The following is a 27,863-nucleotide window of genomic DNA, read 5'->3' as shown; positions in this document are numbered from 1 at the left end:
ATGGGGACAAATTGGAGAAAGTCCAGAGAACAGCAACAAAAATGATAAAATGTTTAGAAAACATGACCTATGAGGGCAGATTACACAAACCCAGTGTTCTCAGTCTGGAGAAGAGAAGACTGAGGGGGACATGATCACAGTTTTCAAATACATAAAAGGTTGTTACAGGGAGGAGGGAGAAAAATTGTTCTTCTTAACCTCTGAGGCCAGGACAAGAAGCAATGGGCTTAAATTGCAGCAAGGGAGGTTTAGGTTGGACATTAGGAAAAACTTCCTGTCAGGGTGGTTAAGCACTGGAATAAATTGCCCAGGGAGGTTGTGGAATCTCCATCATTGGAGCTGTTTACGAGCAGGTTAGACAAACACCTGTCAGGGATGGTCTAGATAATACGTAGCCCTGCCAGCAGCACAGGGGACTGGACTAGACGACCTCTAACAGTCCCTTCCAGTCATAGGATTTTATGGAGGCTGGGGCTGCTCTGGCGCGCCTGGATGCTGGCACACAGCTGGGTCCTGCAGTGGGACTGGCCACAGCACGGGAACAGAGACAGAGACAGCTGCCGGCATGGCTTTATTAATATGCAGGATATAAATGGCCGGGAGTCTGTACAGCGACCGGCTTCCTGGCTCCAAATGCAGTCACCCCAGCCCCTCCACCCCATAGTCGGGGGGGGCCTCAGTGCCAGGTCCTGAGGGCATGAGGCAGCAGCCTTCCAGTATACCTCTCATTCCTAGGCCAGGCCCCACAGGCTCCTGCTTCCCTGGCAGCCGCAGCCCCCACTCCTGCCGGCCCAGCTCCCTCAGTAAATATATTGTATATTATATACTCCTTAGTACTTGTATAAAGCTCCGGCCCCAAGAGCTGAATCCCCATGATGCTCCAGTCTGTCAGACAGAGAATTTCCCACAATGCTCTAATCCCTGAGCACAGAATGTCCCATGATGCTCCAGTATCCCCAGGACGGAATGTCCCAGGATGCTCCAGTCAGCCAGGCACTGAATTTCCCACGATGCTCCTGTATCCCCAGCAGGGAACATCCCATGATGCTCCAGTACACCAAGCACAGAATTTCCCATGATCTTCCAGTCGCTCCCAGCACAGTGTCTCACAATGCTCCAGTCTACCAGCCACTGAATTTCCCACAGTTCTCCAATCTCCCCAGAAGGGACTGTTCTATGATGCTCCAGTCTGCCAGGTAAAGACTTCCTGTGATGCTCCTGCCCCTGGCTGATGAGGCTGGGTCACCCCAGGGCCCTTGTGGCTGCCTTGCAGTAACCCTGGTGGCTACAGCTGCTTCAGAAGGGGAGTGGTGTGGACCTGGGCACGTGAAGGGGTTGTGGCACATGGAGTCACGACTGGGTGAGACAGGGATCAGCGTGTCCGTGGGCACGTGAAGGGGTTGTGGCACGTGGAGGCATGGCTGGGTGAGACAGGGATCAGCATGTGCGTAGGCGTGGGCATGTGAAGGGGTTGTGGCATGTGGAGGCATGGCTGGGTGAGACAGGGATCAGCGTGTGCGTGGGCACGTGAAGGGGTTGTGGCACATGGAGGCACGACTGGCTGAGACAGGGATCAGCGTGTCCGTGGGCACGTGAAGGGGTTGTGGCACGTGGAGGCATGGCTGGGTGAGACAGGGATCAGCATGTGCGTAGGCGTGGGCATGTGAAGGGGTTGTGGCATGTGGAGGCATGGCTGGGTGAGACAGGGATCAGTGTGGGCGTGGGCACGTGAAGGGGTTGTGGCACATGGAGGCACGACTGGCTGAGACAGGGATCAGTGTGTGTGTGGGCGTGGGCATGTGAAGGGGTTGTGGCATGTGGAGGCATGCCTGGCTGAGAGAGGGATCAGCGTGTGCGTGGGCACGTGAAGGGGTTGTGGCATGTGGAGGCATGCCTGGCTGAGAGAGGGATCAGTGTGTGCGTGGGCACGTGAAGGGGTTGTGGCATGTGGAGGCATGGCTGGCTGAGACAGGGATCAGTGTGGACCTGGGCACTGAAGGGGTTGTGGCACGTGGAGGCATGGCTGGCTGAGACAGGGATCAGTGTGGACCTGGGCACTGAAGGGGTTGTGGCACATGGAGGCACGGCTGGGTGAGACAGGGATCAGTATGCACATGAGTGGCAATCCTCATGGGGTCTGTGCACATGCACGGGGAGCTCGGTGAGTGTGCGGGGCCACGGGTGGGCACACTCGGGGTCCATGAGAGCAGGGTCCTCGTGCTAGCCAGGTGCTGGTGCTGGGGCAGTCCCAGGCCGTACTCAGGGTGCAGCTATCACTGCCCTTCTAGCCCCAGGCCAGCCCCGCTGCTCTGACGCCCAGGCCAGACGGGTTTCCTGCCCACACCATCACTGTCTTTCCCCTCCCAGGCCATGGGGCACTGCGCCCTCCACTGATACCCATTCCCCACCCCACATCGTAGCTACAGGGCCCTACTAGTCCCATGAAGGGTAAGGGGAGGACCCATGAGGCAGTGGCTGGGGGTCGTCTGGGGGCTCCATGCAGTGGGTGGGGAGGGAAGGATCTGTGGGGTACAGCCTGTGGGGTGCAGTGCCAGGGGTCTGCCAGGGGCTCAGACTGTCCTATTCCTGGCAGCCCCAGGGCTCCGATCCTGCCCCACGCAACCACGAGAGGCAAACAGCTTCCTGTGCAGGCTCCAGACCCAGCTCTGGGGGAGAGAGAGAGCAGGGTGAGTGCCAGGGAGGGGGGGACAGACACACAGGGAGGGGGGGACAGACACACGGGGAGGGGCAGACGGTCAGCGACAGTGGGGGGCAGATGGACACGAGGGGGACATGGGAGGGCAGACGGACACAGAGTGGGGGAGGAGGACTAGACAGATGGACAGACGCAGTGGGGAGGGGTGGGTGCCCCGCCCGTGTGCTGAAGCGGGGCAGACAGACACACAGACTGACGGGCGCCCAGGGGGCATCCCAGCCGCTGTACCTCGGCACCAGGGTCAGAGCGGGGTCGCCAAGTCGGGGGGGGCGTGGCCGTCTCTCTGGCAAACAAATAAAACACCATTTGTGAGGGTGCCAGGATCACTGTGGGGAGGGGGAGGGAATGGGGCTGGGAATGTGAAGCGGGGGTCAGGGTTGGAGATGGGGAGGAGAGAGGGTATCCCTGGGCCAGTGTGGAGGGTGGAGCTAGGGGTAAGGGCATGGGCGACAGGGTAGGGGTGGGAAGGTTGGGGGGTGCCTTGGTCCCATGTGGGGAACACAGATGGTGGCAGAAAAGAGCAGACTGGTTCTGAAATGGCAACCCCCAGAGCAGCCTCCCCTGGGAGCCAGCAGGCCTGGGGCCCCGCAGTGCCCAGGCCTGGGGCAGGGCAGAGCAGGGCTGGTGCAGGGGTGGAAATGGTAACCGGCCTGGGACCCCGCAGTGCCCAGGCTTGGGGCAGGGCAGGGCAGGGCTGGTGCAGGGGTGGAAATGGTAACCGGCCTGGGACCCCGCAGTGCCCAGGCTTGGGGCAGGGCAGGGCAGGGCTGGTGCAGGGGTGGAAATGGTAACCGGCCTGGGGCCCTGCAGTGCCTAGGCTTGGGGCAGGGCAGGGCAGGGCAGGGCAGGGCTGGTGCAGGGGTGGAAATGGTAACCGGCCTGGGGCCCTGCAGTGCCCAGGCTTGGGGCAGGGCAGGGCAGGGCAGGGCAGGGCTGGTGCGGGGGTGGAAATGGTAACCGGCCTGGGGCCCCGCAGTGCCTAGGCTTGGGGCAGGGCAGGGCAGGGCTGGAGGTGGAGTGGAAACGTAACCGGCCTGGGGCCCCGCAGTGCCCAGGGTTGGAGCAGGGCAGGGCAGGGCAGGGGTAGGGGTGGGGTGGAAACGGTAACCGGCCTGGGGCCCCGCAGAGCCCTGCCTGCAGTGCTGCCCATCCCCGGCCACTTACCAGGCAAGACAGTAATGCCCCCCGCACTCCTGTGAATTCAAATGCTCCCAATGCTCCCAGGAAAGATGCCAGCCCCTCCCAGAGAGCACAGCCCACCAGCCAGCCATGCTCAGACAGACACACAGCCAGCTACGCAGAGACAGCCTGACAGAGACAGCCAGCCGGCCACGCACAGCCAGACATACAGCCAGTCTACCAGCCAGCCCTGCACAGACAGACTGAGCCAGAGAGACACACACGCACTGCCAGCAACATCCATGACCAATGGACGGACTGACAGCCGGACGGACCCTGCTCTGCAGCACAGCCCCCACCCTGGCAGCTCTGAGTGGGCGAAGTGAGGTGACAGCTGAGCCCCCTGGAGCCCCGAGAGCTGAGATGGGGATAGAGACAAAGACAGACACCTGCCCCACAGCCCCTGCTGTGCCCCCCTGTACTCACTGGCCGGCGCTGCACTGGGGCAGAACCCCTTGGCGACTCTGCCCGCCCGGGGGATGGCTCCCCCAGAGCCGGAGCAGCTCCTGAGCCAGCGGCTGTCTCGGATGCTGCAAGAGAACCATTGGGGTGGAGGGTGAGCCCAGGGACCCATGCCTGTGCCCGCCCAGACGCATTGCTGGGCATCACCACAGTGATTGGGCTACAGACCACAGAGCCATGTGTCAACAATAGGGACCAGCGTTGCCCCAGCAGCCTCGGTGTGGGGGAGAGGCAGAGACCCCCCCACATGTCTCCCACAAAGCCAGCCCACCACGCACTGACTCCACACAGCCCCAAACCCAGCCGTCTCTTTGAAGCAGCCACACCTCCCTGAATGCCAGGTGCCAGCCCTGTGTACCCTCCCCATGGAGCCAGCTTTCCCTCCACGGTTCCACCGAGCTCCCCAGAGACACCACCCCTGCAACCCTCCTGTCTTGTGGGCTCACTGCGGGGGATGTGCTTGACGTCCAGCTCCCACTCCTCCTCCTCCAGGTGCCCTGGCAGCGAGCAGGCCCCAGGGGAGCGCCCTGACGCAGGGGACACAGTGCTGGCATCGCAGATCAGGCCCAGGGGAGCAGGGCTGGGGCGGGGGGACGACGTGGCAGCCGGCGGGGAGCATGGGGCCCCGGCCCAGGGGTTGAAGGAAGAGACGGCCACAGAGGCACGGGTGCGGGCGGCTGCAGAGAGGGGATGAGAGAGCACCAGGGAAGAGACCCCCCCCGAGCCCACAAAGGAGGCACCTCTCTGCTCCTAGAGACAGACTGCTCCCCAACCCTGCCCCCAGAGAGACAGCCTAAGGACCCCTCCCCTCCCCAGGAGACCCCATCACCCCTGCTGCTCCCAGAGTCCCCCCTCTCCGAGAGACTCCCTGCTGTGCTCCCAAGACGCCCCCAGAGTGACCCTGCCATGCTGACAGCCCCACACCCCACGGCACCCCCGCAACCCAGCCCCCCTCACCTCTGCCTGTGAGCAGGCTGCTCAGCAGGGCCTGGCTGGGGCTCTGGATGCTGACAAAGGGCTTGTCCCCGATGCCCATGGAGACCATCTCCTGGGTGTGCAGTTCTGGGCAGGACACACAGAGAGAGACTGTCACAACAGGGCAACGTGCCCCCATCCCAACTGGGACCATCCCCCAATCGCATCCCACCGGGGCCACTCCCTGACCCATCCCCCTCCTTCCCCATCACAACGGGGCCCACCCCCAATTCCATCCTGCTGGGGGTCACTCCCTCCGTCCCATCCCCCTCCTCCTTCTCTACCCCATCTCAGCAGGGCCCACCCCCCAATCCCATCCTACCTGGGCTACTCCCCATCCCATCCCCCTCCTTCCCCACCTCATCATAATGGGCCCACCCCCAAATCCCATCCCACCGGGACCATTCCCCATCCTGTCCCCCTCCTTCTCCACCCCATCACAATGTGCCCACCACCCCCCAGTTCCACCCTGCTGGGGCCATCTCAGCAGGGCCCATGCCCCCCATCCTCTCCTCTGCCTTGTCACAAGGCCCACATGTGTCCCTATGCATTACACCAAGGGCCGTGTCCCCCACCAATCCCATCCTCTCATTTTGCCATGCTGGTGCCCGTGTCCTCTTGCTTCCCCCAACCCATCACAATGAGAGCTACTCCTTCCCCCAATCCTGACACGCCAGAGCCCATGTACTCACCCCACAACCTCATCCCTCACGCCTCATCTCATTGCAGCCCCGGATCTCGTCCTACCTGTTCTCCCCATTCCTGCCCCCCCTACCACCTCCGCCTACCCTTGCTGAGCGTGGCCTGCCTCCACAGCAGCTGAGCCACGGCGCTGGTCCACTTGTGCTTCACCTCGGGTGAGGAGGCCTGCAGCGTGTAGGCCTCACGCAGCTTGCGACGCCGGAACCAGAGCTCGAATCGCAGCCCACTCTCCCCGATGTTCTCCGTCAGCCCCATATCCGCCGTCTGGGGGGCGGACAGCATGGCCAGGAGGTGAGACACACCTCGAAGGCCTGTTTGCAGTGCAGAGGCGGACCCATGGGGGAGGTAGTGCTGGGGGAGGAATGCTATGGGGCAGGGCAAGTGGTCTCCTGGGGCAGAGTGGGATGAGCCAGCACACCTCGAAGGCCTCTTTGCAGTGGGGGCAGATCCCCTGGAGTGGAACAGGATGTGGTGGGGCAGGGATCCCATGGGGTGGGCCAGGGTATCTTGAAGACCTGTTTGCAATATTGTGGTAGGGGTCCTATGGAGTTGGGCAGGGCAGTGCACCTTGAAGGCCTGCTTGAAGTCCTGGGAGAGAGGGCCGCATGGGGTGGGGCAGGGCTGGGGGAAGGGGTCCCAGGGAGTGGAGCAAGATCCTATGGGGTGGGGCAGGGAAGGAAGCCTATGAGACAGGGTAGTGCAGGGCAGGGGGAGATCCTACTGAGTGGGGCAGGATCCCATTGGGCAGGAAAGAGCAGGGTGGAACAAGGCAGGGGCAAGAGATCCCATAGGGCAGGGCAGAGTCGGGGGGACAAGGCAGGGGCAGGTGATCCCATGAGGTGGGATGGGATCCCATTGGGCAGGGTAAGGCATGGGGTGAACAAGGCAGGGAGAGAGGATCCCATGGGGCAGGGCAAGGCAAGGGGAGGGGATCCCATGGGGCGGGGCAGAGCAGGGGGAACAGGGCAGGGGCAGGAGATCCCATGGGGCGGGGCGGAGTGAACAGGGCAGGGGCAGGAGATCCCATGGGGCGGGGCGGAGCGGGGGAACAGGGCAGGGGCAGGAGATCCCATGGGGCGGGGCGGAGCGGGGGAACAGGGCAGGGGCAGGAGATCCCAGGGGCGGGGCGGAGTGGAGGGAACAGGGCAGGGGCAGGAGATCCCAGGGGCGGGGCAGAGCGGGGGAACAGGGCAGGGGCAGGAGATCCCATGGGGCAGGGCGGAGTGAACAGGGCAGGGGCAGGAGATCCCATGGGGCGGGGCAGAGCAGGGGGAAAAGGGCAGGGGCAGGAGATCCCATGGGGTGGGGCAGAGCAGGGGGAAAAGGGCAGGGGCAGGAGATCCCAGGGGCGGGGCAGAGCGGGGGAACAGGGCAGGGGCAGGAGATCCCATGGGGCGGGGCGGAGCGGGTGAACAGGGCAGGGGCAGGAGATCCCATGGGGCGGGGCGGAGCGGGGGAACAGGGCAGGGGCAGGAGATCCCATGGGGCGGGGCGGAGCGGGGGAACAGGGCAGGGGCAGGAGATCCCAGGGGCGGGGCAGAGCGGGTGAACAGGGCAGGGGCAGGAGATCCCATGGGGCAGGGCGGAGTGAACAGGGCAGGGGCAGGAGATCCCATGGGGCGGGGCAGAGCAGGGGGAAAAGGGCAGGGGCAGGAGATCCCAGGGGCGGGGCAGAGCGGGGGAACAGGGCAGGGGCAGGAGATCCCAGGGGCGGGGCAGGGCAAGGCAGGGGGATCCCATGGGCAGGGTGGCGCACCTTGTAGGCCTGCTTGTAGACGTAGACGTCCAAGCCGCCCTCAGTGCCCTTGCGCTTGCTGAAGAGCAGCAGCTGCTCGAAGAGGAAGACGTGTCGATGGCACTTGCGGCGCCCGCGCAGCACGGTGAACTCGTCCCGGTGCAGCAGCTGCCCCTGTGCCTTCAGCTCCAGCTGTGGGGAGAGGAGATGCTGCGGGCAATGGGCAACCTCCCCGGGCCAGGCTCGCCACCCCCCGGGACGGAGCAGCGCACGCTGGGCAAGCCCCCGCCCGCCCCCTCGGGTAGGGACGGAGCAGCGCACGCTGGGCGAGCCCCCGCCCGCCCCCTCAGGTAGGGACGGAGCAGCGCACGCTGGGAGAGCCCCCGCCCGCCCCCTCGGGTAGGGACGGAGCAGGAGAGCCCCCGCCCGCCCCCTCGGGTAGGGACGGAGCAGCGCACGCTGGGCGAGCCCCCGCCCGCCCCCTCGGGTAGGGACGGAGCAGCGCACGCTGGGAGAGCCCCCGCCCGCCCCCTCGGGTAGGGACGGAGCAGCGCACGCTGGGAGAGCCCCCGCCCGCCCCCTCGGGTAGGGACGGAGCAGCGCACGCTGGGAGAGCCCCCGCCCGCCCCCTCGGGTAGGGACGGAGCAGCGCACGCTGGGCGAGCCCCCGCCCGCCCCCTCGGGTAGGACGGAGCAGCGCACGCTGGGAGAGCCCCCGTCCGCCCCCTCGGGTAGGGACGGAGCAGCGCACGCTGGGAGAGCCCCTGCCCGCCCCCTCGGGTAGGGATGGAGCCCCTGGCTGCCCCCTTCTCTGCCCCACCCTTGTTAGGGATGGAGCAGTGCATGCTGGGAGATCCCCGGCCACCCGCTCTGGTAGGGATGGAGCAGGGCATGCTAGGAGAGCCCCTGGGGTCCCATCCCCCCAGGACAGAGCAGTGCATTTTGGGATGGCCTCTGGGCAGAGCAGTGCATGCTGGGATGGCCCTTGGCTACAGTCACCTCACAGCCCCGGATCTGCTCCATCGCCAGCAGGTTCCTGCCGTGCTGCACCTGGGACTCCAGCAGCTGCTGCGCTGCCCGGAAGGCCTCGCGCTCTGTCACCTGCTCCGGGTCCGTCTCCTGCAGCAGCTCCTCCAGAAAGTGCCCATAGTGCTCCAGCTGCTCCAGGGGCCTCTGCAGGGCACTTGCCAGCGCCGTGTCCTCCCAGGGACCTTCTAGGCTGCTGTGTGCCATCTGGGGGGAGGAGAGGAGCTGAGCACAGAGCCCACAAGCCGGGCTACTGCACCATCACTGCGGCTTCCAGATCCCAACAGCCGCCCAGACCAAGGAACGGAACCCACAGATCCTAGCTCCCAGACCCCAGCTCTAACCACTAGACCCCACTCCCTTCCTAGCACCAGGGCTAGAACCCAGGAGTGCTGGCTCACAGACTCCCTCGCTCTAACCACTAGACACCACTCCCTTCACAGGACCCATCCCCAATTAAATCATCCCAGCCAGGGCTTTGTCAAGCCTGACCTTAAAAACCTCTAAGGAAGGAGATTCTACCACCTCCCTAGGTAACACATTCCAGTGTTTCACCACCCTCTTAGTGAAAAAGTTTTTCCTAATATCCAACCTAAACCTCCCCCACTGCAACTTGAGACCATTACTCCTTGTCCTGTCCTTTTCCACCACTGAGAATAGTCTAGAACCATCCTCTCTGGAACCACCTCTCAGGTAGTTGAAAGCAGCTATCAAATCCCCCCTCATTCTTCCCTTCCGCAGACTAAACAATCCCAGTTCCTTCAGCCTCTCCTCATAAGTCATGTGTTCCAGACCCCTAATCATTTTTGTTGCCCTTCGCTGGACTCTTTCCAATTTATCCACATCCTTCTTGTAGTGTGGGGCCCAAAACTGGACACAGTACTCCAGATGAGGCCTCACCAATGTCGAATAGAGGTGGATGATCACGTCCCTCGATCTGCTTGCTATGCCCCTACTTATACATCCCAAAATGCCATTGGCCTTCTTGGCAGCAAGGGCACACTGTTGACTCATATCCAGCTTCTCGTCCACTGTCACCCCTAGGTCCTTTTCCGCAGAACTGCTGCCCAGCCATTCGGTCCCTAGTCTGTAGCTGTGCATTGGGTTCTTCCGTCCTAAGTGCAGGACCCTGCACTTATCCTTATTGAACCTCATCAGATTTCTTTTGGCCCAATCCTCCAATTTGTCTAGGTCCCTCTGTATCCTATCCCTGCCCTCCAGCGTATCTACCACTCCTCCCAGTTTAGTATCATCTGCAAATTTGCTGAGAGTGCAATCCACACCATCCTCCAGATCATTTATGAAGATATTGAACAAAACCGGCCCCAGGACTGACCCCTGGGGCACTCCACTTGACACCGGCTGCCAACTAGACATGGAGCCATTGATCACTACCCGTTGAGCCCGACAATCTAGCCAACTCTCTACCCACCTTATAGTGCATTCATCCAGCCCATACTTCTTTAACTTGCTGACAAGAATACTGTGGTAGACCGTGTCAAAAGCTTTGCTAAAGTCAAGATACAATACATCCACTGCTTTCCCTTCATCCACAGAACCAGTAATCTCATCATAGAAGGCAATTAGTCAGGCATGACCTTCCCTTGGTGAATCCATGCTGACTGTTCCTGATCACTTTCCTCTCATGCAAGTGCTTCAGGATTGATTCTTTGAGGACCTGCTCCATGATTTTTCCGGGGACTGAAGTGAGGCTGACTGGCCTGTAGTTCCCAGGATCCTCCTTCTTCCCTTTTTTAAAGATTGGCACTACATTAGCCTTTTTCCAGTCATCTGGGACTTCCCCCGTTCGCCACGAGTTTTCAAAGATAATGGCCAATGGCTCTGCAATCACAGCCGCCAGTTCCTTTAGCACTCTCGGATGCAACTCGTCCGACCCCATGGACTTGTGCACGTCCAGTTTTTCTAAATAGTCCCTAACCACCTCTTTCTCCACAGAGGGCTGGCCATCTATTCCCCATGTTGTGATGCCCAGCGCAGCAGTCTGGGAGCTGACCTTGTTCGTGAAGACAGAGGCAAAAAAAGCATTGAGTACATTAGCTTTTTCCACATCCTCTGTCACTAGGTTGCCTCCCTCATTCATTAAGGGGCCCACATTTTCCTTGGCTTTCTTCTTGTTGCCAACATACCTGAAGAAACCCTTCTTGTTACTCTTAACATCTCTCACTAGCTGCAGCTCCAGGTGCGATTTGGCCCTTCTAATTTCATTCCTACATGCCCGAGCAATATTTTTATATTCTTCCCTGGTCATATGTCCAACCTTCTACTTCTTCTAAGCTTCTTTTTTATGCTTAAGATCCGCTAGGATTTCACCGTTAAGCCAAGCCATATTTACTATTCTTTCGACACATCGGGATGGTTTGTCCCTGTAACCTCAACAGGGATTCCTTGAAATACAGCCAGCTCTCCTGGACTCCTTTCCCCTTCATGTTAGTCCCCCAGGGGATCCTACCCAACCGTTCCCTGAGGGAGTCGAAGTCTGCTTTCCTGAAGTCCAGGGTCCGTATCCTGCTGCTTACCTTTCTTCTCTGTGTCAGGATCCTGAACTCAACCAACTCATTGTCACTGCCTCCCAGATTCCCATCCACTTTTGCTTCCCCTACGAATTCTTCCCGGTTTGTGAGCAGCAGGTCAAGAAAAGCTCCCCCACAGTTGGCTCCTCTAGCACTTGCACCAGGAAATTGTCCCCTACGCTTTCCAAAAACTTCCTGGATTGTCTATGCACCGTTGTATTGCTCTCCCAGCAGATATCAGGAAAATTAAAGTCACCCATGAGAACCAGGGCATGTGATCTAGTAGCTTCCGCTAGTAGGGTTACCTAGGGAGGTGGTGGAATCTCCATCCTTAGAGGTTTTTATGGCCCTGTGACGACAGGCCCAGCTTGACAAAGCCCTGGCTGGGATGATTTATTTGGAGTTGGTCAAGCAGGGGGCTGGACCAGATGACCTCCTGAGGTTTCCTCCAACCCTAGTCTTCTATGATTCTATGAAAACCTCCTTTACTCACACCTCAGCCTGGGACAGTTCCTCAGATTGGTCACCTACAAAGAATGGCTCAGGTGTGGGAACCTCCCTCACATGCTTTGCAATGAAGACCAATGCAAAGGATTTGTTTAGCTTTTCTGAAACCTCATCTGCCTCGAGTGCTCCTTTAGCACCTCAGATGTCCAGTGGCCCCATTGATTGTTTGGCAGGCTTCCTGCTTCTGATGTACTTAAAAAAGATTTGCTGTTTCTTTGTGTGTCTTTTGCTAGTTGCTCTTCAAATTCCTTTTTTGGCCTGTTCAGTTATACTTTTGCATTTGATGTGATAGAACCCAAGAGTCCTGAACTCCCAGCCCTGCCTGGCCTAACCACTAAACCCCACTCCCCTCCCAGAGCTCTGAGCTTCTCCATGGGAAGATGCAGGCAACACAGATAGTACCTTGTTGGCAGCTTGCTGAGAGGCCAGGGCCGCTTGGAGCTTCTGCCAGTTCTTCACGTAGAGAGCATAGAGACTGAATTGGTCCGCCTGGCGCAGAGAGTGATGGGGGAATTAGAGTCAACTTCAGCTTCACCACCTCCCCACAGCACAGGGGACACGGGGGAGACACAGAAGGGCTGGGCCAATGCAATTAGAGCAGGAACCCAGGGCAGATGGGCTGTGGCTCCTGCAGGGGTCTACTGGCATCTCCTAGGGAAGACGATGGGGGTGCCAGTGAGCAGCACTCATGCCTTGGGTGGGGGGAGGTGCCTGGGAGAGGGGCGTTCCGGAGGGAGGGTGGGGGTCCCCAGATGGGTCACGGGGCTGGACACTCACATATCGCAGGAAGCAGCCCCCTGCACGGAGTGGGTGGCTGGCGCAGCCCTGCAGCTCCTTCAGGAAGTAGGCGCGGTGGAAGCCCAGCAGCCGGTTGCGGGTGCCCTCCAAGGCACTGCACTCGCGTCTCAGCTCAGGGGGAACCTCCTGGCATCCCGACTCCAGGGCCAGCGACTCAGCCAGGCAGCCCAGATACTCCTGCTCCGAGGCAATCAGCTCTGCCACCAGCCTCTGCTGGGCGCTGGGAAGGAGAGGGGATGGGCATCAGAGAAGGGCCCTGTGCCCTACCCTGTGGGTGCTGATGAGCCTCCCACCCTGGGGCACTCCTACGTGCCGCCCATGGGTCACCCAGCCCGATGCTCCCCTCAATCCCATGGGCGACAGCCGTCCCATGGGTACTGATGGGCCCTGTGCCACAGTGGCCCCCACACCCTCACAGGTGCCAATGGGCCCTCCCCCCGATGGGCACCAACAGGTGGTGCCAGGGTGCACTTCTCTCAGACGGGGCAATGGGTCCCAGCGTGTGGGGTATTCAGGTCCCAGTGCGTATGTGGGGTGGCAGTTAGGGGTGGGGGCAGTGCCCAGAAGCCCCGGGTCCTGGTGTGGCGCAAATATTCCTCCTCCAGAGCGACTCACCCCAGGCGGCGTTTCCGCTCAGTGCTGGGCGTGCCCCCCCACGGCGCCTCGGCCCTCTGGGCACTGCTGCGGACCAGCATCACGTGCTCCCGGGGCGAGCAGGTCCGGTCCACCACCTCCTGGCTGCTCACTTCCAGCCCGCGGATGAGGACACTGGGGCGGGGAGGGCTGGGGCCAGGCTCACTCAGTGCCCTCTGCGTGCTGGGGGGACCCCTGGGGGGAGGCTGGCAGGGGGGCAGTGTGCCCAGAGGCAGCGTGGGTGCCTGGAAGAAGGCAGCGGTGGGGGTGCTGGTGGGAGGGGGGCTCCGCTCTTCGTCGCTGGTCTCCACGGGGTCCCTAGGGGACGCCAGTGAGTGGCAAGAGGGCACCTCGCACAGGCCAGGGGAGAGGCTGCCAGGCGGGGGCAGCAGGCAGCTCATGCTGCGGGAGGAGCCCAGGCTGGTGTCCAGGCCCCTCGTTGGGCGCTGCGGTGAGCAGGAGGTGCTGGTGCTGTCAGCACGGCGCCGGGGCGGGGGCCCAGTCTGCCATGCCACTTCCAGCCGCCGCTGCAGGAGGTGCCCCAGCTCCTGGCAGCGGGCCCGGCAGCGCCCCAGCTCCCGCAGCGCCCAGGGGTTCTGCACTGCCAGCCCACGCATCTCCTGGAAGGCGCCGTCCGAGATCTCGCCATGCTGCTGGCAGTACCGGCCCAGAGCCCCCAGCACCACCTCCGGCCCTGCGCCGTCCTCAATGGCCGACAGGCGCCGGGCGCCCTCCAGGGCCCAGGCCTGAGCCTACGAAAGAGGGCAGGAGAGACGGGGTGAGAGTGACGCAGGCCATGGGGGACAGGGAGCGGGGTCAGGGGGACGCAGGCCAGGGGAGACGGGGGGACGCAGGCCAGGGGAGACGGGGAGCCGGCACCAGGATCAGAGTGATGCAGGCCATGGGGGATGGGGAGCTAATGGTGGGGGGGAGAGCGGGGAGGAAGAAGGGGGGCGGGAAAGGGAGCCAGGGACAGGGGGGATGGGAAGCCCTGCAATGGAAATGGGCAGGAATGACAAATGGACCCAGGAAAATCACACCCCCTCCCCCGCCCAATGTGTGATGCTGCCCTGGGGGCATCCACACCCGCCTCTGGCATGGATAGCGGGGCTGGGCTGCCTCAGATGTGGAGTCGGCTCCCCTGCCAGGAACACGCCCCTGGGCTGAACTAAGCTGGATGCTAAAGGGGAAAGGAGGGATGGGGCAGGCACAGACAGACAGACAGAGGGAGCACGCGGAGCGGCTGGCACCTGCTGCAGGAAGCGGTGCAGCCGCAGGGCACTGTGCATGGTGTGCGCACAGCTCTCCAGCCGGCGCGCGAAGCTCTCCAGCTGCTGCCCCTCAGGGGCCAGGACCCCGTCACCAGCCAGACGCAGAGCCTCATGCCCCCGGGCCAGCCATTCCTGGGGGAGAGAGGAGGAGACCCTATGCTCCAGACTCCCGCCAGCACAGAGTGCCCCACGGAGCTGACGCCCCTCAGACACAAACCCCGCCCAGTCCCATGTGGAGCACCCATAGAGCACGTGCCCCCCCCAGTATAGAGCCCCCCACAGACCCAATGCACACCCCACAGCATAGAGCCAATGCTCCCCCACCCTTAGTATGGGGAGTCCTGAAGAGTTAATGCACCCCCAGCCCCATATGGAGCACCCCACAGAGCCCATGTCCCCCCCAGTATAGAGCCCCCCACAGACGCAACGCACGCCCCACAGCATAGAGCAACTGGATGCTCTATGCCTGCCCACTCTCAGCCCAATGCCTGCCTACCCTGCGGAGCCGATGTCCCCCAAATACGATGCACCCCACAGAGCCGACACCCCCCCGTCACAGAATGGCGCACCCCGCAGAGCCAACGCACCCCCCACCCTCAGTACGGCATACCCCACAGAGCCAATGGGCCCCCCCGAAACAGCTCACCCCGCAGAGACGAAGCAACCCCCCCACCCTCAGTATGGCGTGCCTGGCAGAGATGACACCGCCCACACTCAATACGTTGCATCCTGCAGATGCAATACAGCCCCACTCATTACAGCGTGCCCCGTAAAGCTCAGGCTCCCCCACCCTTGCTATGGCACGCCTTGCAGAGCTGATCTGCTCCCCCTCAATATGGTGCATCCCGCAGGGCAACCCCCCTCATTACAGCGCCCCGCAAAGCCTACGCCACCCCCCCAGGTCAGAGAGCCCCACAGAGCCTACGCCACCCCCCCAGGACAGAGAGCCCCACAGAGCCTACGCCAGCCCCCCAGGACAGAGAACCCCACAGAGGCTACGTCACCCCCCCAGAACAGAGAGCCCCGCAGAGCTGGCACCCCCCGGTATGTAGTGTCCCACAGAACCAGGCCTCCCAGTATGCAGCGCCCCACCCACACTCTTCTCCTCAGGGTCCCAGCCCCCAATAACACCCACATGGGGGTGTGTACCTGCAGATCCCTCTGTGCAGCACTCAAGTGGGGGAGGGGGCAGGGAAGTGTCTCACCTTGGCAAGGGTGTGAAAAGCCTCAAACTTCGCCAGCGTCTCCTCCACGGTCAACAACGAATCCCCCACCCCCATGGGGGTGAATCCTGCCAGCGCCTGCTCCCCATGGTCAGCCAGCCAGCCCACCACCTGCCAGGACAGGGGGTGAGAGCAACAAGAACGGGCAGGGGGGCAGGCATGTGAGGGTCAGCACCCCAGGCATGGCGGGGGAGAGGACATGGGGGCTGCCAGACTGCTGGGCATGGGAGTTGGGAGGGAACCTGTGGGGGGGCAGTGAGGGGGGAAGGTCACTAGGGGAGGTAGCAGAGGGGTACTACCTGTGTCATCTGCCGGCGGCTCCTCTCCTGCTCCAGCTCCCCCAGGCACCGATTGCTGAGCTGCACCAGCCTATGAATGGCGTCGTCCACCTCCTGATACAAGCTGACAGCCCTCATGGCTTGGCCACTGCGCATGGGAGAGGATGTCAGTCCCTGCCCCACGCGCCGCCCCCCGTGCCATCCCACTGCCCCATGCGCCATCCCCCTGCCCCACGCATTGCCCCCTCACTGCCAGCCCCACGCTTGCCCAGCCACCCCTACGCTGCCAACTCCATCTAGCAACCGCCACACCCTGCCAGCCCCCCACACTGTGGCCTGGGGACAGCAAATAGCATGTCACTCCCTGCCTCTCACATCACCATGCCGCCAACCTCGGCCCCTGCCCCTCCTCCCTCGACCCCGCTCTGCCAGGCCACAGGGTATGGGGCAGTTTCGCAAGCAAGCATGTGTATAAGGCGGGCAGAGACCACCTCTCCCAACTACAGTGAGAGAACTCTGGCACAGGGGCCATCCCCCAGCATAGGTTGTCGGGACACACCCCGTGTGGGGCCTGATGCCCTCCCATTGTGAGGCCTGGTGTGCCCTCCCGTCCCTTTGGGATGTGGGACAGGTGTCACCTGCAGGTCCCTGATGAGGACAGTTGAGCCAGCAGGGACCCCCCACTGCTCTGCAACTCCAGCAACCGTGGGTCTGACAGCAGCTTCTGCATGGCATCCTTGTGTCCGGAGATCCGCACAGAGAGCGCCTGCGGGCACATAACAGTGAGCAATACAACGCCCCCCTGCACAGCCAGCCTGCCCGGCCCAGAACCTCCAACCCAGCCCAGCCCAGCCCCCCCTGCCCAGCCAGCCCCTGGTCCAGAGCCCCCCGAACAGCCGGTCCGGCCCAGAGCCCCCTCAGGAAGGCCAAGGGGGCCCTGCAGGGGCTGGAGAGTCACATGGGGAGAGCCAGGGAGGCCTGGAAGACTGTGTGGGAATACAGGGTGGCAGGAGACTTGTAGGGGGAGGGCAGGACAGCTGCAGCAGGGCTGGGGAGCAGGGGAGTCATGGGAAGGCCAGGGGGCACCGAGCTGCAAGGGGACCATGGGTTAGGGGCAGGCGAGCTGCATGGGGGTGTCACGTACCTCGTCGCCCTCGGCCAATTCTGATGCCTCCAACTTGGCACTGGCCACTTGCACTGACTGGATCACGCCCTGGCAAAGCCCACAGAGCCCCTCCAGCGCCTGCAGGGAGAGACAGCGGGCAGTGGGGGGACACAGACCCCTGGAGGAGATGGCAGGAAGAGGGGCTGGGGCTCAGTCAGGGGTACTGCGGTGGGGAATGTGCCACCCCTGGTTAGTGGGAGGTTGTGCGACATGGGGTGCTGCAGGGGGCAGGGGTTGTGGAGGTGTTGGGGTGCTGGAGGGTTATGGGGGTCACTCCTAGCTCTCACCTGGCACATCTCCACCCACTGGGTCTGCGAGTGCTGCAGGGTCCCACCTAGAGTTGGCTGCAGCTGCTCTGGGTCCACGAACTGGGGCAGGTCGCTTGGGGAGAGCACAAGTGCTTCCTGGGGAAGGGAGCAGGGCGTCACCAAGCAAGGAACTCCCACTGCCCCCCCAGCCAGGGGAAAACCTGCCACCCCTCTGCTCCCAGGCAGGGAACCCCCTCCTATTATCCCCCCTCCAGGCAGGGAACCCCCTCCCATTATCCCCCTATGACAGGGAATTCCCCCCCACACACCTCCTCCCAGCTGTACCTGCCAGGCAGGAAACCCGCTCCATTATCCCCCCTCCGGGCAGGGAACCCTCTCCCATTATTCCCCCCGCCCCCGACAGGGAACTCCCTCCCATTATCCCTCCCCAGGCAGGGAATCCCTCCCACACCCTCCCAACTGCACCTTCCAGGCAGGAAACCCTTCCCATTCAGCACTCTCACTCTGGTTCAGGTGCTGTCAGTCCTTCCTACCCCACCCCTGACCCCCTGGCACCCCCTACCTGAATGAGGGGCAGCTCCTCATGGCCCACCAGTGGGGCCAGCACCAGCAGGCGGCTCACAAGAGCTGGTGACACCTCCTGCAGGGCAAGACGAAATCAAGCTGCCGCCCCAGTGCCCAGGGCAGGGGGATGTGTGGGGGGCAGGTAGGGGTCACAGTTGTTCTTTGGAGTCCTTGCAGGGCTGGCAGCAGGGTGGGGAGGGGCCATGCCAAGGTGCAGGCAGTGGGGGGAGCTTTGCGCTGTTGGGGGGTAAGGAGCAGCATGGGGCCATGTGGGGGGCGGTGCAGGCTGTCGGCAGGGAGCCATGCGTGGTAGGGAGGAGCAGCAGGTACCCTGTGGGAGGCAAGCAAGGGGTGGGGAGGGGTCATGGCAGGGGAAGCTGGGTGGCTGTGCTGGGTCCTCGCAGGACTGGCAGCCGTGCAGGAGGTGGCGAGGCAGGGCTGGGCTCCGCAGGGGGGCTGGGGCGCAGTGCTGGGAGAACCAGAGAACCGTTAGAGGGCGTAGGAAGGGGATATGCAGGTGGGGGGCAGTGTTGGGGGGGTCTGTCTGGGGCAGTACCTGCAGCTCCTGCAGGGCTGGCAGCAGTGCAGGGGGATGGGGGGACAGAGCCCCCCCTTGCCGCAGATCCAGCAGCACCGTCAGCCCCAGCTCCTGCTGCTCCTTCCTACAGGGGAGAGGACAGTGAGGGGTTAATGGGGTGAGAGCTCTCACCCCCCATAGGAGATGAGGGAGCAGAAATGGGGCGAGGTGTGTGGCATGGGGCAGTTGTGGGGGTGTATGGAGGACAATGTGGGGTTGGTGTAGGGGATGCAATGGCCTGGGGGTTTATGTAGGGAGCATGGGGGATGGTGTGACAAGTGGGGATGAGGGTGTGGGGGCTGTGTGGAAGGAGCTAGTGGGGGGGAAGATGTGAAAAGTGGGGGGACATATGTGGGAGGACTGGGGTCTCCCTGTTGTCATTACCTGAGCAGCGAATGCAGGTATCACAGGGCTTGCCTCAGCTCCCCATGAGCTGGGAGGAGTTGGCGTAGGGATGGGGAGGGTCAGCAGGGATCTGTGTGTGTGGGGGGGTAGGGATGCAGGGGGATGGATGTGGGAGGACGGGGGTCTCCCCGTTGGTGTTACCTGAGCAGTGAATGCAGGTATCGCAGGGCCTGGCTCAGCTCCCCCTGAGCTGGGGCTGACTCCCCTGGGGGCTGGGGGGTGACGGTCAGCAAGGCCCTTCCCATCCGGTCTACTCCGCCTGCAGGGGCAAGGCAGGGTGAAGGAGACTGTGTGCCTGGGCAGGGCCTGTGACACCCCTGCCAGGAGCATGGCAGAGGGAGGACAGCTGTGGGGCAGCCCTAGGGTGATGGGAGCAAGCAGTTCTATTCTGCGCTCCCAGAAGCTAGGCCAAGCAGGAGGAGCGGCTGCTTGGGGTCTTCCCTGCGCTTGATGTGAGCTTGCAGGTGGCAGAAGGGGAGTTTCTCCCCCACAGCCTCTCCACAAAGGGGAACAGAGGATCCCAGAGGAAAACGTTCCTCCATGACCCCTACAGACCCCTCCCCAGTGCACTGCACTCTCCCTGCCCCCAGCAGGAACCCCCATCCCCGCCCCGCCGCCCTTGCTCTGTTCCCCTGTGGTGCCAGGCACCTAGCTCTGCCCCTTGGGAGATGCCCAGCTGTAGAAAACCCCTGCCCCAGACAACCAGGCCATGGCACTGAACCCAGCAGCAGCCTTTCCCTCAGACAGCCACTGCCTCCTTCCCATGCCATGGCTCCCCACGAGGCCGCCAGACCAGAGGGGCGTGGACAGCACAGCGTGGCACAGCGTGGCACAACCAGGGGTTGCATGCTCTGTTCATTTGCCCCAGTAGCTGGTGGCTGAGCCCTCTTTCTGACCCCTGCCCCAGGGGCTGCACCCACATTACCGTATCTGCCTGTAAAGGAGGGGCTGAGGCCAGGCTGCCTGGGAAGGGAATGGAAATAATGAACCCAGCAAGAAGCACGAGGGGGCAACTCAGGGCCCCCAGCCAAGGGGCTCCAGGCCCGTGGGCACACATTCTGTCCAAGACCAAAGCACCTCTAGACCCCAGGACCTCCTAGCTCCCACCCAGCGCCCTCTCTGCTGGGCCACAGCCCATCCGGGCATTGGCACTGGGCTTTCCTTGGCCTGGCTGGCTCCAGGACGCCAGGTTTGTCCAGGCAGCTCCCTCAGCGCACTTAGGGCGACAGGGCACCAGGTCCAAGCGGAGAAGGGGAGTGGACCTGCATCAAGGCAACAGGAGGGATGTGAGGGTGGGGTGCTGCTACACCAGGCTCTGGGGTGCCAGCCCTCCCCCGTCCAGGTGCCTAGCCGCTAACCAGCATAGGTGCGGGCACTCACCTGTCAGCTGGAAGATGCCTGAGCCCAAAAGCTCCCAGTCTACATCTTGCTCCACAGGGGCCGAGGTGGGGGGCAAGGATTCCACGGGGCAGCTGGTTCCTGCACCCCCCGTGAGGGGCAAAGCACTCTTCACAAAGGGGGCTGTGCCAGCACCAATGGCCTCCGTCCTCTCCAGGGGTCTGGGGGCAGCCTCTTCCTCTGCGCCTGTGGGGACTGCAGCCTCTGCCAGGGCCGCTGTGAGGGCCCCCTGCCCGGGGCAGTCAGCACGAGTCTCTTCCTCTTGGCTGGGGGGGATGGACCCCTCTCCTGAGGTGAGGGCAACGGGGAGTCTGGTGACAGAGGGGCTGTCTGGCTCTGTGCTGCTGGGGGGGATGCCTCCTTCTCCTGGGGTGGGGGCAATGGGGAGTCTGGTGCCAGAGGGGCTGTCTGGCTCTGTCCTGCTGGGGGGGACGCCTCCTTCTCCTGGGGTGGGGACAACGGGCAGTCCAGTGCCAGAGGGGCTGTCCCGTTCTGTGCTGCTGGGGGGAATGCCCCTTTCTCCTGGGGTGGGAGCAACAGGGGGTCCAGTGCCAGAGGGGCTGTCCCGTTCTGTGCTGCTGGGGGGAATGCCCCCTTCTCCTGGGGTGGGAGCAACAGGGAGTCCAGTGCCAGAGGGGCTGCCTCCTTCTGTGCTGCTGGGGGGAACACCCCCTTCTTTGGTGGTGGGGGGGATGCCCCCCTCTCCTGGGGCGGAGGTAATGGGCAGTCTGGTGCCAGAGGGGCTGCCCTCCTTTTTGGTGCTTGGGGGGATGTCCCCCTCTCTTGGGGTGGGGACAACAGGGAGTCTGGTGCCAGCAGGGATACCGCCCTCTTTGGTGCCAGCCGGGGCATCCCCCACCCCTGTCCCAGGAGACCCAGGCTCCTTCCAATCCACATTGGTGGGGCAGCCTCTCCCTCCCCACTTTCTCCTTCTGCGGTTGCCCTTGGCAGCCCGGTGTGGCAGCCCCGCAGCAGAGTCCCCAATGGCCCCTTGCTGGGGGCTAGTCCTGGCTCCTGGTGGCTCTGCTCTGGCTGACCTCAGGTCAGCACTGGAAGCCTCATGCTGGGGGCTGCTCGGCCTTGAAAGACCCTGGCTCTGTGCCTGCTGCCCAGGGCTAGGCCATGCAGCTGGCCAGGTCGCCTGCCCCCCTCCCTCACTAAGTCCCTGCACCTCAGCCACAGTGCTGGGCTGGGGAGAGATGGCTGGGGTGCCAGGGTCCCTGCTCTGCTGTTCCTCCCCGAGGCTGCAATCCCCTCCTTTCTGCCTCTCCTCAGGGACCCCATCCCGCTGCTTCTCCTCAGGGTCCCGGCCCCGCTGCTCCTCCTTGAAGCTGGGATCCCCCACATGTTGCCCCTCCCCAAGGTCCTCAGCACGCTGCTCCTCCCTGAGGCTGAGATCCCCTTCCCGCTGCCCCTCTGGAGGGTCCCCACCGCGCTGCTTGTCCCCCCCCAGACTGGGATCCCCTGCCTTCTCCCCAGTGTCTCCTCCCCACTGCCTCTCCCCAGGCAGACGCCCCCCTTTGCCCCGACTCTGTGCTGCCACTTTGTGTGCAGGGCCTCCCCGATCCTGCCCATCCCCCTGGCTGACCCTCGGCCCTCCAGTCTCCCCGTATGGCCTCTGTAGGTCCCAGCCCCGGAGGAGCCCTGCTTGGCCGGGATCTGCCCCTGGCCGCCCCCCTTCCCAGGTCCTGCGGGGCCGGTTCCTGGGCAGAGTCTCCTCCCGGCTGGGCTTGTGGTGCAGCCAGGCACGGTGGCGCCGGTTGCGGCCTTTGCCCTGGCCCTTGCGGGCGGGCAGGGTGCGGGTCTGGGAACTGGGGGACACTGGGGTTGGGGGGGCATCATGACGTGGCGGGCTGATTTCCAGGAGCTGCACGTACTCCCCCTCCAGGCCCACACCTTCCGCCTCCTGGCTCTCCCCGCCTGAGTGGCGCCCATCCCCAGGGCTGCGAGCCCCCAGCACCTCAGGGCTGCGGCCCGGCAGGCAACGCCGCCCCACCATGAAGCTGCCTTGGTGCACAAACTGCGGGCAGATGAGTTCGGTCCAGGGCAGGCGCAGCACCCGCTCTTCAGCGGCCAGCAGGCAACGCTCCAGCCGCCCGGCCCGCCGGTCTTTGTTGATGCCGTTCAGCCACTCGGCAGTGAAGAGGAAGGGGTAGGCGTCAGGCAGCACCGGCAGCTCCTGCACGCTGCGCCCGTCCGGCGACAGGCACTTGAGTACCAGGCGGGGGGCATGAGACAGGTAGGGGGCCACCTGCAGGTAGAAGTCGCCAGGACACAGCTGCTGCCAGGGCAGGGAGCTGAGCTGCACCACGACCTTCTCGTGCAGACAGAGCGGCCACCCCTCGTGACAGAACACAAACCCGCTGTACTGGGCCTGAGGGGGGAGAGGGACAGAGTCAGGGGGCAGCCCAACCTGGGGCACCCGGTCCTGCGCCTGCGAGGCCAGATGCGTCCCTCCACGCGCTGGGCCTGGCCGCAAACCGCTCCACACACCAGGCCCACAGACAGGCAGACAGACACCCCTCCACGTGCTGGGCCCACAGACTGACACACACCCCTGTATGCACTGGGCCTGTAGCTGCATGCCCTCTCCAAGCACCGGACCCACAGACGCACGCCCCCTCCATGCGCCAGGCCCTCAGACAGACGCACGCCCCCTCCATGCTCCGGGTCCGAGGACAGATGCACGCCCCCCCAATGCTCTGGGTCCGAGGACAGATGCACGCCCCCCAATGCTCCGGGTCCGAGGACAGATGCACGCCCCCTCCATGCTCCGCGTCTGCAGACAGACGCACGCCCCCTCCATGCGCTGAGCCCACAGACTGACGCACACCCCTGCATGTATTGGGCCTGTAGCCACACATACTCTCCACGCACCAGCACACAGACAGAAGCCCCTCAATGGGCCAGGCCCACAGAGGCATTCCCCTCCATACGCTAGGCCTATGGACAGACACCCCTCAGTGCACCAGGCCCACAGACAGATGCACGCCACCTCCATGTGCCAGACCCACAGACAGACGGCCCTCCACCTGCCGGGCCCATGGACAGACAGACGCCCCCTCCGTGAGCTGGTCCTGTAGACAGACACATGCCCCCCCATGCATCAGGCCTGCAAACAGACACACAACCCTCCATGCACCGGGCCAAACCCACACCTTTGCACACATTGGGCCAGATACACGTGGATGGACAGATGGAGGGACAGACAGACTCACACAGGCCTCCTGTTGAATGCGTGCCAGGATGTGCTTGGCCGGTATGAGGAACTCAATGGTGTAGTGCAGGGCATCCTCCCGGTACGTTCGCTCCACCACCTCGAACACCTGCCCCAGCAGGGTGGGCGCTGTGGCCGCAAAGGGCGGGTACAGGGCCGAGAGTGTGTTCTGCACGCAGTCCTCCACTGGCTCGGGCTCCTGCGGGGAAGGGCAACACAGCACTGCCCTAAAGACTAGTCACACTCTTCTCCTAGCTCAGAGAGACGACCCAGAAGTCTTGGTGCACAGCTCCCAGGCCCCCTGCTCCATCCCACTAGACCCCACCACCTCTCAGCTCAGAGAGAGAACCCAGGAGTCCTGGCTCCCAGATCCCCAGCTCTAACCCGCTCTCCTCCCAGACCTCGCCCAGCTGAGGCCCTGAGGTGTGGGAAGGCGCTGTGCAGCGTGTACTAAACAGCCCAGCTCCCGTTATGGGCCAGGGCCCTGCCCACACAAGGGTGCCAAGCCCAGTCCAAGCTAGCCGACAGCGTGAGCACAGCTGGGCTGGGCCAGGGAGCCGAGCACAGCCCCTGCACCAGCTGCAAGCCATTAACGGCGCTGAGCTCATTCCTTCCGCAGCGCACAAGGCCAGGAAACTGCCATGGGGAGGGGAGAGCTCTGTCTAGACTCCGCTCCTCACACCCCATCAGCTGGCACCGGTGCCAAGTGAGGGCAGGGACCAGCCCTCAGCATCTATCTCCAAGTCCATACCCAACTCAGAGGGGGCCTGCGCCCACACAGACATCACCTCAGCCCTCTGCCCCACACAGAGCAGGCACTGGTTAGGGTTGGGGAACTGGCCCCTGGCCATCTATCCCCATCACCATACCCCGCTCAGGGCAGGACAGCCCCACAATACCCCAGTCCCCTGCTCCCCACAGCACTGGCCAGGAGTGGGGGAATTGGAGAGGGAAATCTCTACTGTAGACAGACACATGCAACTTCCCAGTGCTGCGAGCTTCCTTGTGACAGTGCCCAGCTGGAAACTCTAGGCAACGCAAGCTACCCCACGCAGTGCCCAAATGGAGACCCTTGTGCTGCAAGCTTCCCTGTGACAGTGCCCAGCCAGGGACCCCTGGCCCCAGGGCGATCCCCACCACCCAGCCCCCACCAGGGTGACTCCCTATGAGACAGACAGACACGCCCCATCCAGTGCCTCCCGTCCAACTCCTGTATAAACACAGCTCACAGGAGTGTCCCCTCCCAGCTCTTGGCATTCCCTGTGTACAGGACGGCGCAAGGACAACCAGAGAATCCAGGGAGAGACATGGGGGGGGGGGGGAGACTAGGAGCAGCGGGAGGCAGATGGACCCTTGATAGCCAGAGAGTCCTGGCCAGAAGAGAGGTGGATGGGGGGTACTTACAGAGCCCTGGCCGGGCAGAAGGGGTAGAGGGGGACTGGAGTGCTGGAACAGTTTTTATAGTGGGAATGCTGAGAGCCATTTAACCAAACTGTAAACCCAGTATATAATGGAAACCATTTTGAGCCAGAGGGTGCGGCAGCACCCCCATAACCCCTAGTTCCAGCACCAATGGAAGGAGACACCCGGGAAACCCTGTCCGGCTGAAGAGATGGAGGGGTGGCACCCAGGGAGCCTTGGCCGGAGGGGACTGGATGGGGGATACCCGGGGAGCCCAGGCCAGTGCTGGGTGGGCGATATCCCAGGGGCCCTGACCCGGTTAAGTTGGATGGGGGGTAACCAGGGGCCCTGGCCAGGCAGGGGCTGGGTGGGGGGTACCTGGGGAGCCCTGGCCGGGCAGGGACTGGGTGGGAGATACCCGAGGGGCCCTGACCAGGTTAAGTTGGATGCGGGGTACCCTGGGGCCCTGGCTGAGAGAAGGAGGGGTGGGGGTTACCTGGGGGGCCGTGACTGGGAGGAGGCTGGGTGGGGGATATCCGAGGGGCCCTGACCAGGTTAAGTTGGATATGGGGTATCCAGGGCCCCTGGCCAGAAGGAGGGGTGGGAGTTACGGGGGGGGGCCTGGCCAGGTCGGGACTGGGTGGGGGGTATCTAGGGGGCCCTGGCCAGGAGAAGGAGGGGTGGGGGTTACCCGGTGGGCCCTGACCAGGTTAAGTTGGATGGGGGGTACCCGGGGGGGCCCTGGCCAGGTTAAGTTGGATGGGGGGTATCCGGGGGGGCCTGGCCAGGTTAAGTTGGATGGCAGGTATCCGGGGGGGCCTGGCCGGGCGGGGGCTGGGTGGGGGTTACCCGGGGGGGCCCTGGCCAGGTTAAGTTGGATGGCAGGTATCCGGGGGGGCCTGGCCGGGCGGGGGCTGGGTGGGGGTTACCCGGGGGGGCCCTGGCCAGGTTAAGTTGGATGGCAGGTATCCGGGGGGGCCTGGCCGGGCGGGGGCTGGGTGGGGGTTACCCGGGGGGGCCCTGGCCAGGTTAAGTTGGATGGCAGGTATCCGGGGGGGCCTGGCCGGGCGGGGGCTGGGTGGGGGTTACCCGGGGGGGCCCTGGCCAGGTTAAGTTGGATGGCAGGTATCCGGGGGGGCCTGGCCAGGCGGGAGTTGGGTGGGGGGCCCTGGCCGGGCGGGAGTTGGATAAGGGGTACCCGGGGGGGGCCTGGCCGGGAGGGGGCAGGGGCTGGTGGGGGTTCCCCTGGGGGCCCTGGCCGGGCGGCGATACTGACCATGGCGCACCCAGTGCGCTCCCCGTGCCGGGCGCTGGGGCTCGCCCCCCCATGGGCCGCAGCGGCTCGGTCCCGCTAGACGCCTCCGGCCACCGGGCTGGACTGGAGCCGCTCACGCAGGACGGGGCCCCGCCAAGGGGGACGCCGAGACGCAGGCGGCGGCGGGCGGTGCCGGGCAGCGGACCCGAGCTCCGCGCGACCGAGGCACGCCCAGACCGGGACCCCTACACAGCCCCAATCTGCCCGGAACCCCCCTAACCTGGCCTGGGGCCCCCAGAACCCGGATCGGCTCCCCCGTGTACCCCTACCACTGGAATAACCCTGACTCCGCCGCGCACCCCCAATGCACCCCAAGCCAGGACCCTCCAGCCTAACTACCTGGGGGCCCCCAAACCCCCTGCGGATAGAGCCCCCCAAGGGAGCTCCCAACCCTTACCCCCCGACCCCCTACAGCCTTGCATGGGAGCCCCATACCACCACCCTGGGGAAACCCTCCACAGCAACCTCGCAAGAAGATCCCCTACCTGTGGGTAGTCCCTCCTCATCCCTGTCACTCCATAGACCCTGCCGGATCTAGGGATCCCCCTCCCAACACACACCCTGTCCTATCCAGGGACACCCCCCACACACCACACCCAGACTCAGGATCTTCCCCCTCCCCAGACTAGGAATTCCCAGCCCCCACGCACATCCCGTTTCAGGCAGCTGTAAAAAAAACCCCTTGATCTATTCTCCGGCCCTACCAGAAAATGTTGCCAGGGAATGTTTCCCCAGGGTACTGCCCCAAAGTTGGGGCCTGTCTCCCCTGGGACCTTCACCCCTCAGCCAGGAGACCACATAGCTCAGACCTCAGAATCTGGAATAAAGTACAGGAGAGGAGAGCAGCGGGAGCGCGTCTGAGTGGCAGAGGTAAGGAAGTGCCAGCTGAAGTAGTTGTCTGTTCAATGCAGCCTGACACCATGTTCCAGCTTCTTGCTGGTGTGAAATACATCACCTGGGACTTGCTCCCATCCCTGGGTGAAAAGGGCAGAGGCACCCCGCTGAGGGACAGGGGTCCGAGTGAAGCTGCTTAGTGCTTTGCCTCTGAGTTTGGCCCGGTCTGTGACTTGAATCAGTAAACAGCTTATGACGTCTGGGCGGTGGTGGTGGTGGGGGGTCCATTTAGAGCAGCCCTGTCCCTGGACAACCCAGAGAAAGCCTGGGCCCAAGGAGGCCTGTTGACAATGGAGACGCAACTGTCACAGAAATGTGACAACGTGGGAATATTTTGTAAATTTTTTATGAGTCCTGTTTCTGTCTTAGTTGTGCATTGTTACCCAGTGAGTGGAAGGGCGCTGTTTGCTCTCCAAGCAGGCAGAGATAGCGGTGTGGGTATCACCTAGCTATCTGGGCCTTAGTCTCCATATCAATGGAACCGATAACTAGTCTTAGACTTCTTTGAAGATACCACAGATGGCAAAGGTGCCATTCAAGCTACCGTTATGGTCTGCTACTAGGAGAGTAATAATAGGGACCAGTCCCAGCCTGAAATGCTGTCTGGAGCAACAAAGAACGG

At 63.3% G+C, this 27,863-nt stretch overlaps 1 protein-coding gene across 1 annotated transcript; it reads right to left on the bottom strand.

Annotated features, from left to right (window-relative positions):
• Positions 1–185: 185 nt before the first annotated feature.
• Positions 186–26,511, bottom strand: ARHGEF40 (Rho guanine nucleotide exchange factor 40). Its single transcript, XM_073310107.1, has 22 exons — positions 26,309–26,511; positions 23,633–23,830; positions 20,397–22,788; positions 19,158–19,275; positions 18,591–18,696; positions 18,033–18,110; positions 17,489–17,605; positions 17,181–17,279; positions 16,675–16,802; positions 16,058–16,184; positions 15,741–15,869; positions 14,515–14,667; positions 13,247–14,016; positions 12,611–12,851; positions 12,236–12,322; positions 8,769–9,002; positions 7,791–7,961; positions 6,121–6,298; positions 5,315–5,419; positions 4,804–5,034; positions 4,322–4,425; positions 186–2,666 (listed from the first exon to the last, which is right to left on the bottom strand). The coding sequence occupies exons 1-22, from the start codon at positions 26,309–26,311 to the stop codon at positions 2,571–2,573; spliced, it is 5,865 nt and encodes a 1,954-aa protein (XP_073166208.1). The 5' UTR covers positions 26,312–26,511; the 3' UTR covers positions 186–2,570.
• Positions 26,512–27,863: the final 1,352 nt, after the last annotated feature.

This window comes from Lepidochelys kempii, chromosome 13 (genome assembly GCF_965140265.1).
Source record: "Lepidochelys kempii isolate rLepKem1 chromosome 13, rLepKem1.hap2, whole genome shotgun sequence".
Taxonomy (NCBI): domain Eukaryota; kingdom Metazoa; phylum Chordata; order Testudines; family Cheloniidae; genus Lepidochelys; species Lepidochelys kempii.
The sequence above is the reverse complement of the archived record's forward strand: the minus strand, read 5'-3'. Positions and strand labels throughout refer to the sequence as shown.

Bases quoted from the DNA above. Each gene is read 5' to 3' on its own strand.
- ARHGEF40 (XM_073310107.1), bottom strand. The intron at 12,852-13,246 runs GTGAGTCGCTCT...TCTCCTTCCCAG, and splicing joins GAGCGGAAACGCCGCCTGGG to CGCCCAGCAGAGGCTGGTGG. The intron at 7,962-8,768 runs GTGACTGTAGCC...CTCTCCCCACAG, and splicing joins AGCAGATCCGGGGCTGTGAG to CTGGAGCTGAAGGCACAGGG.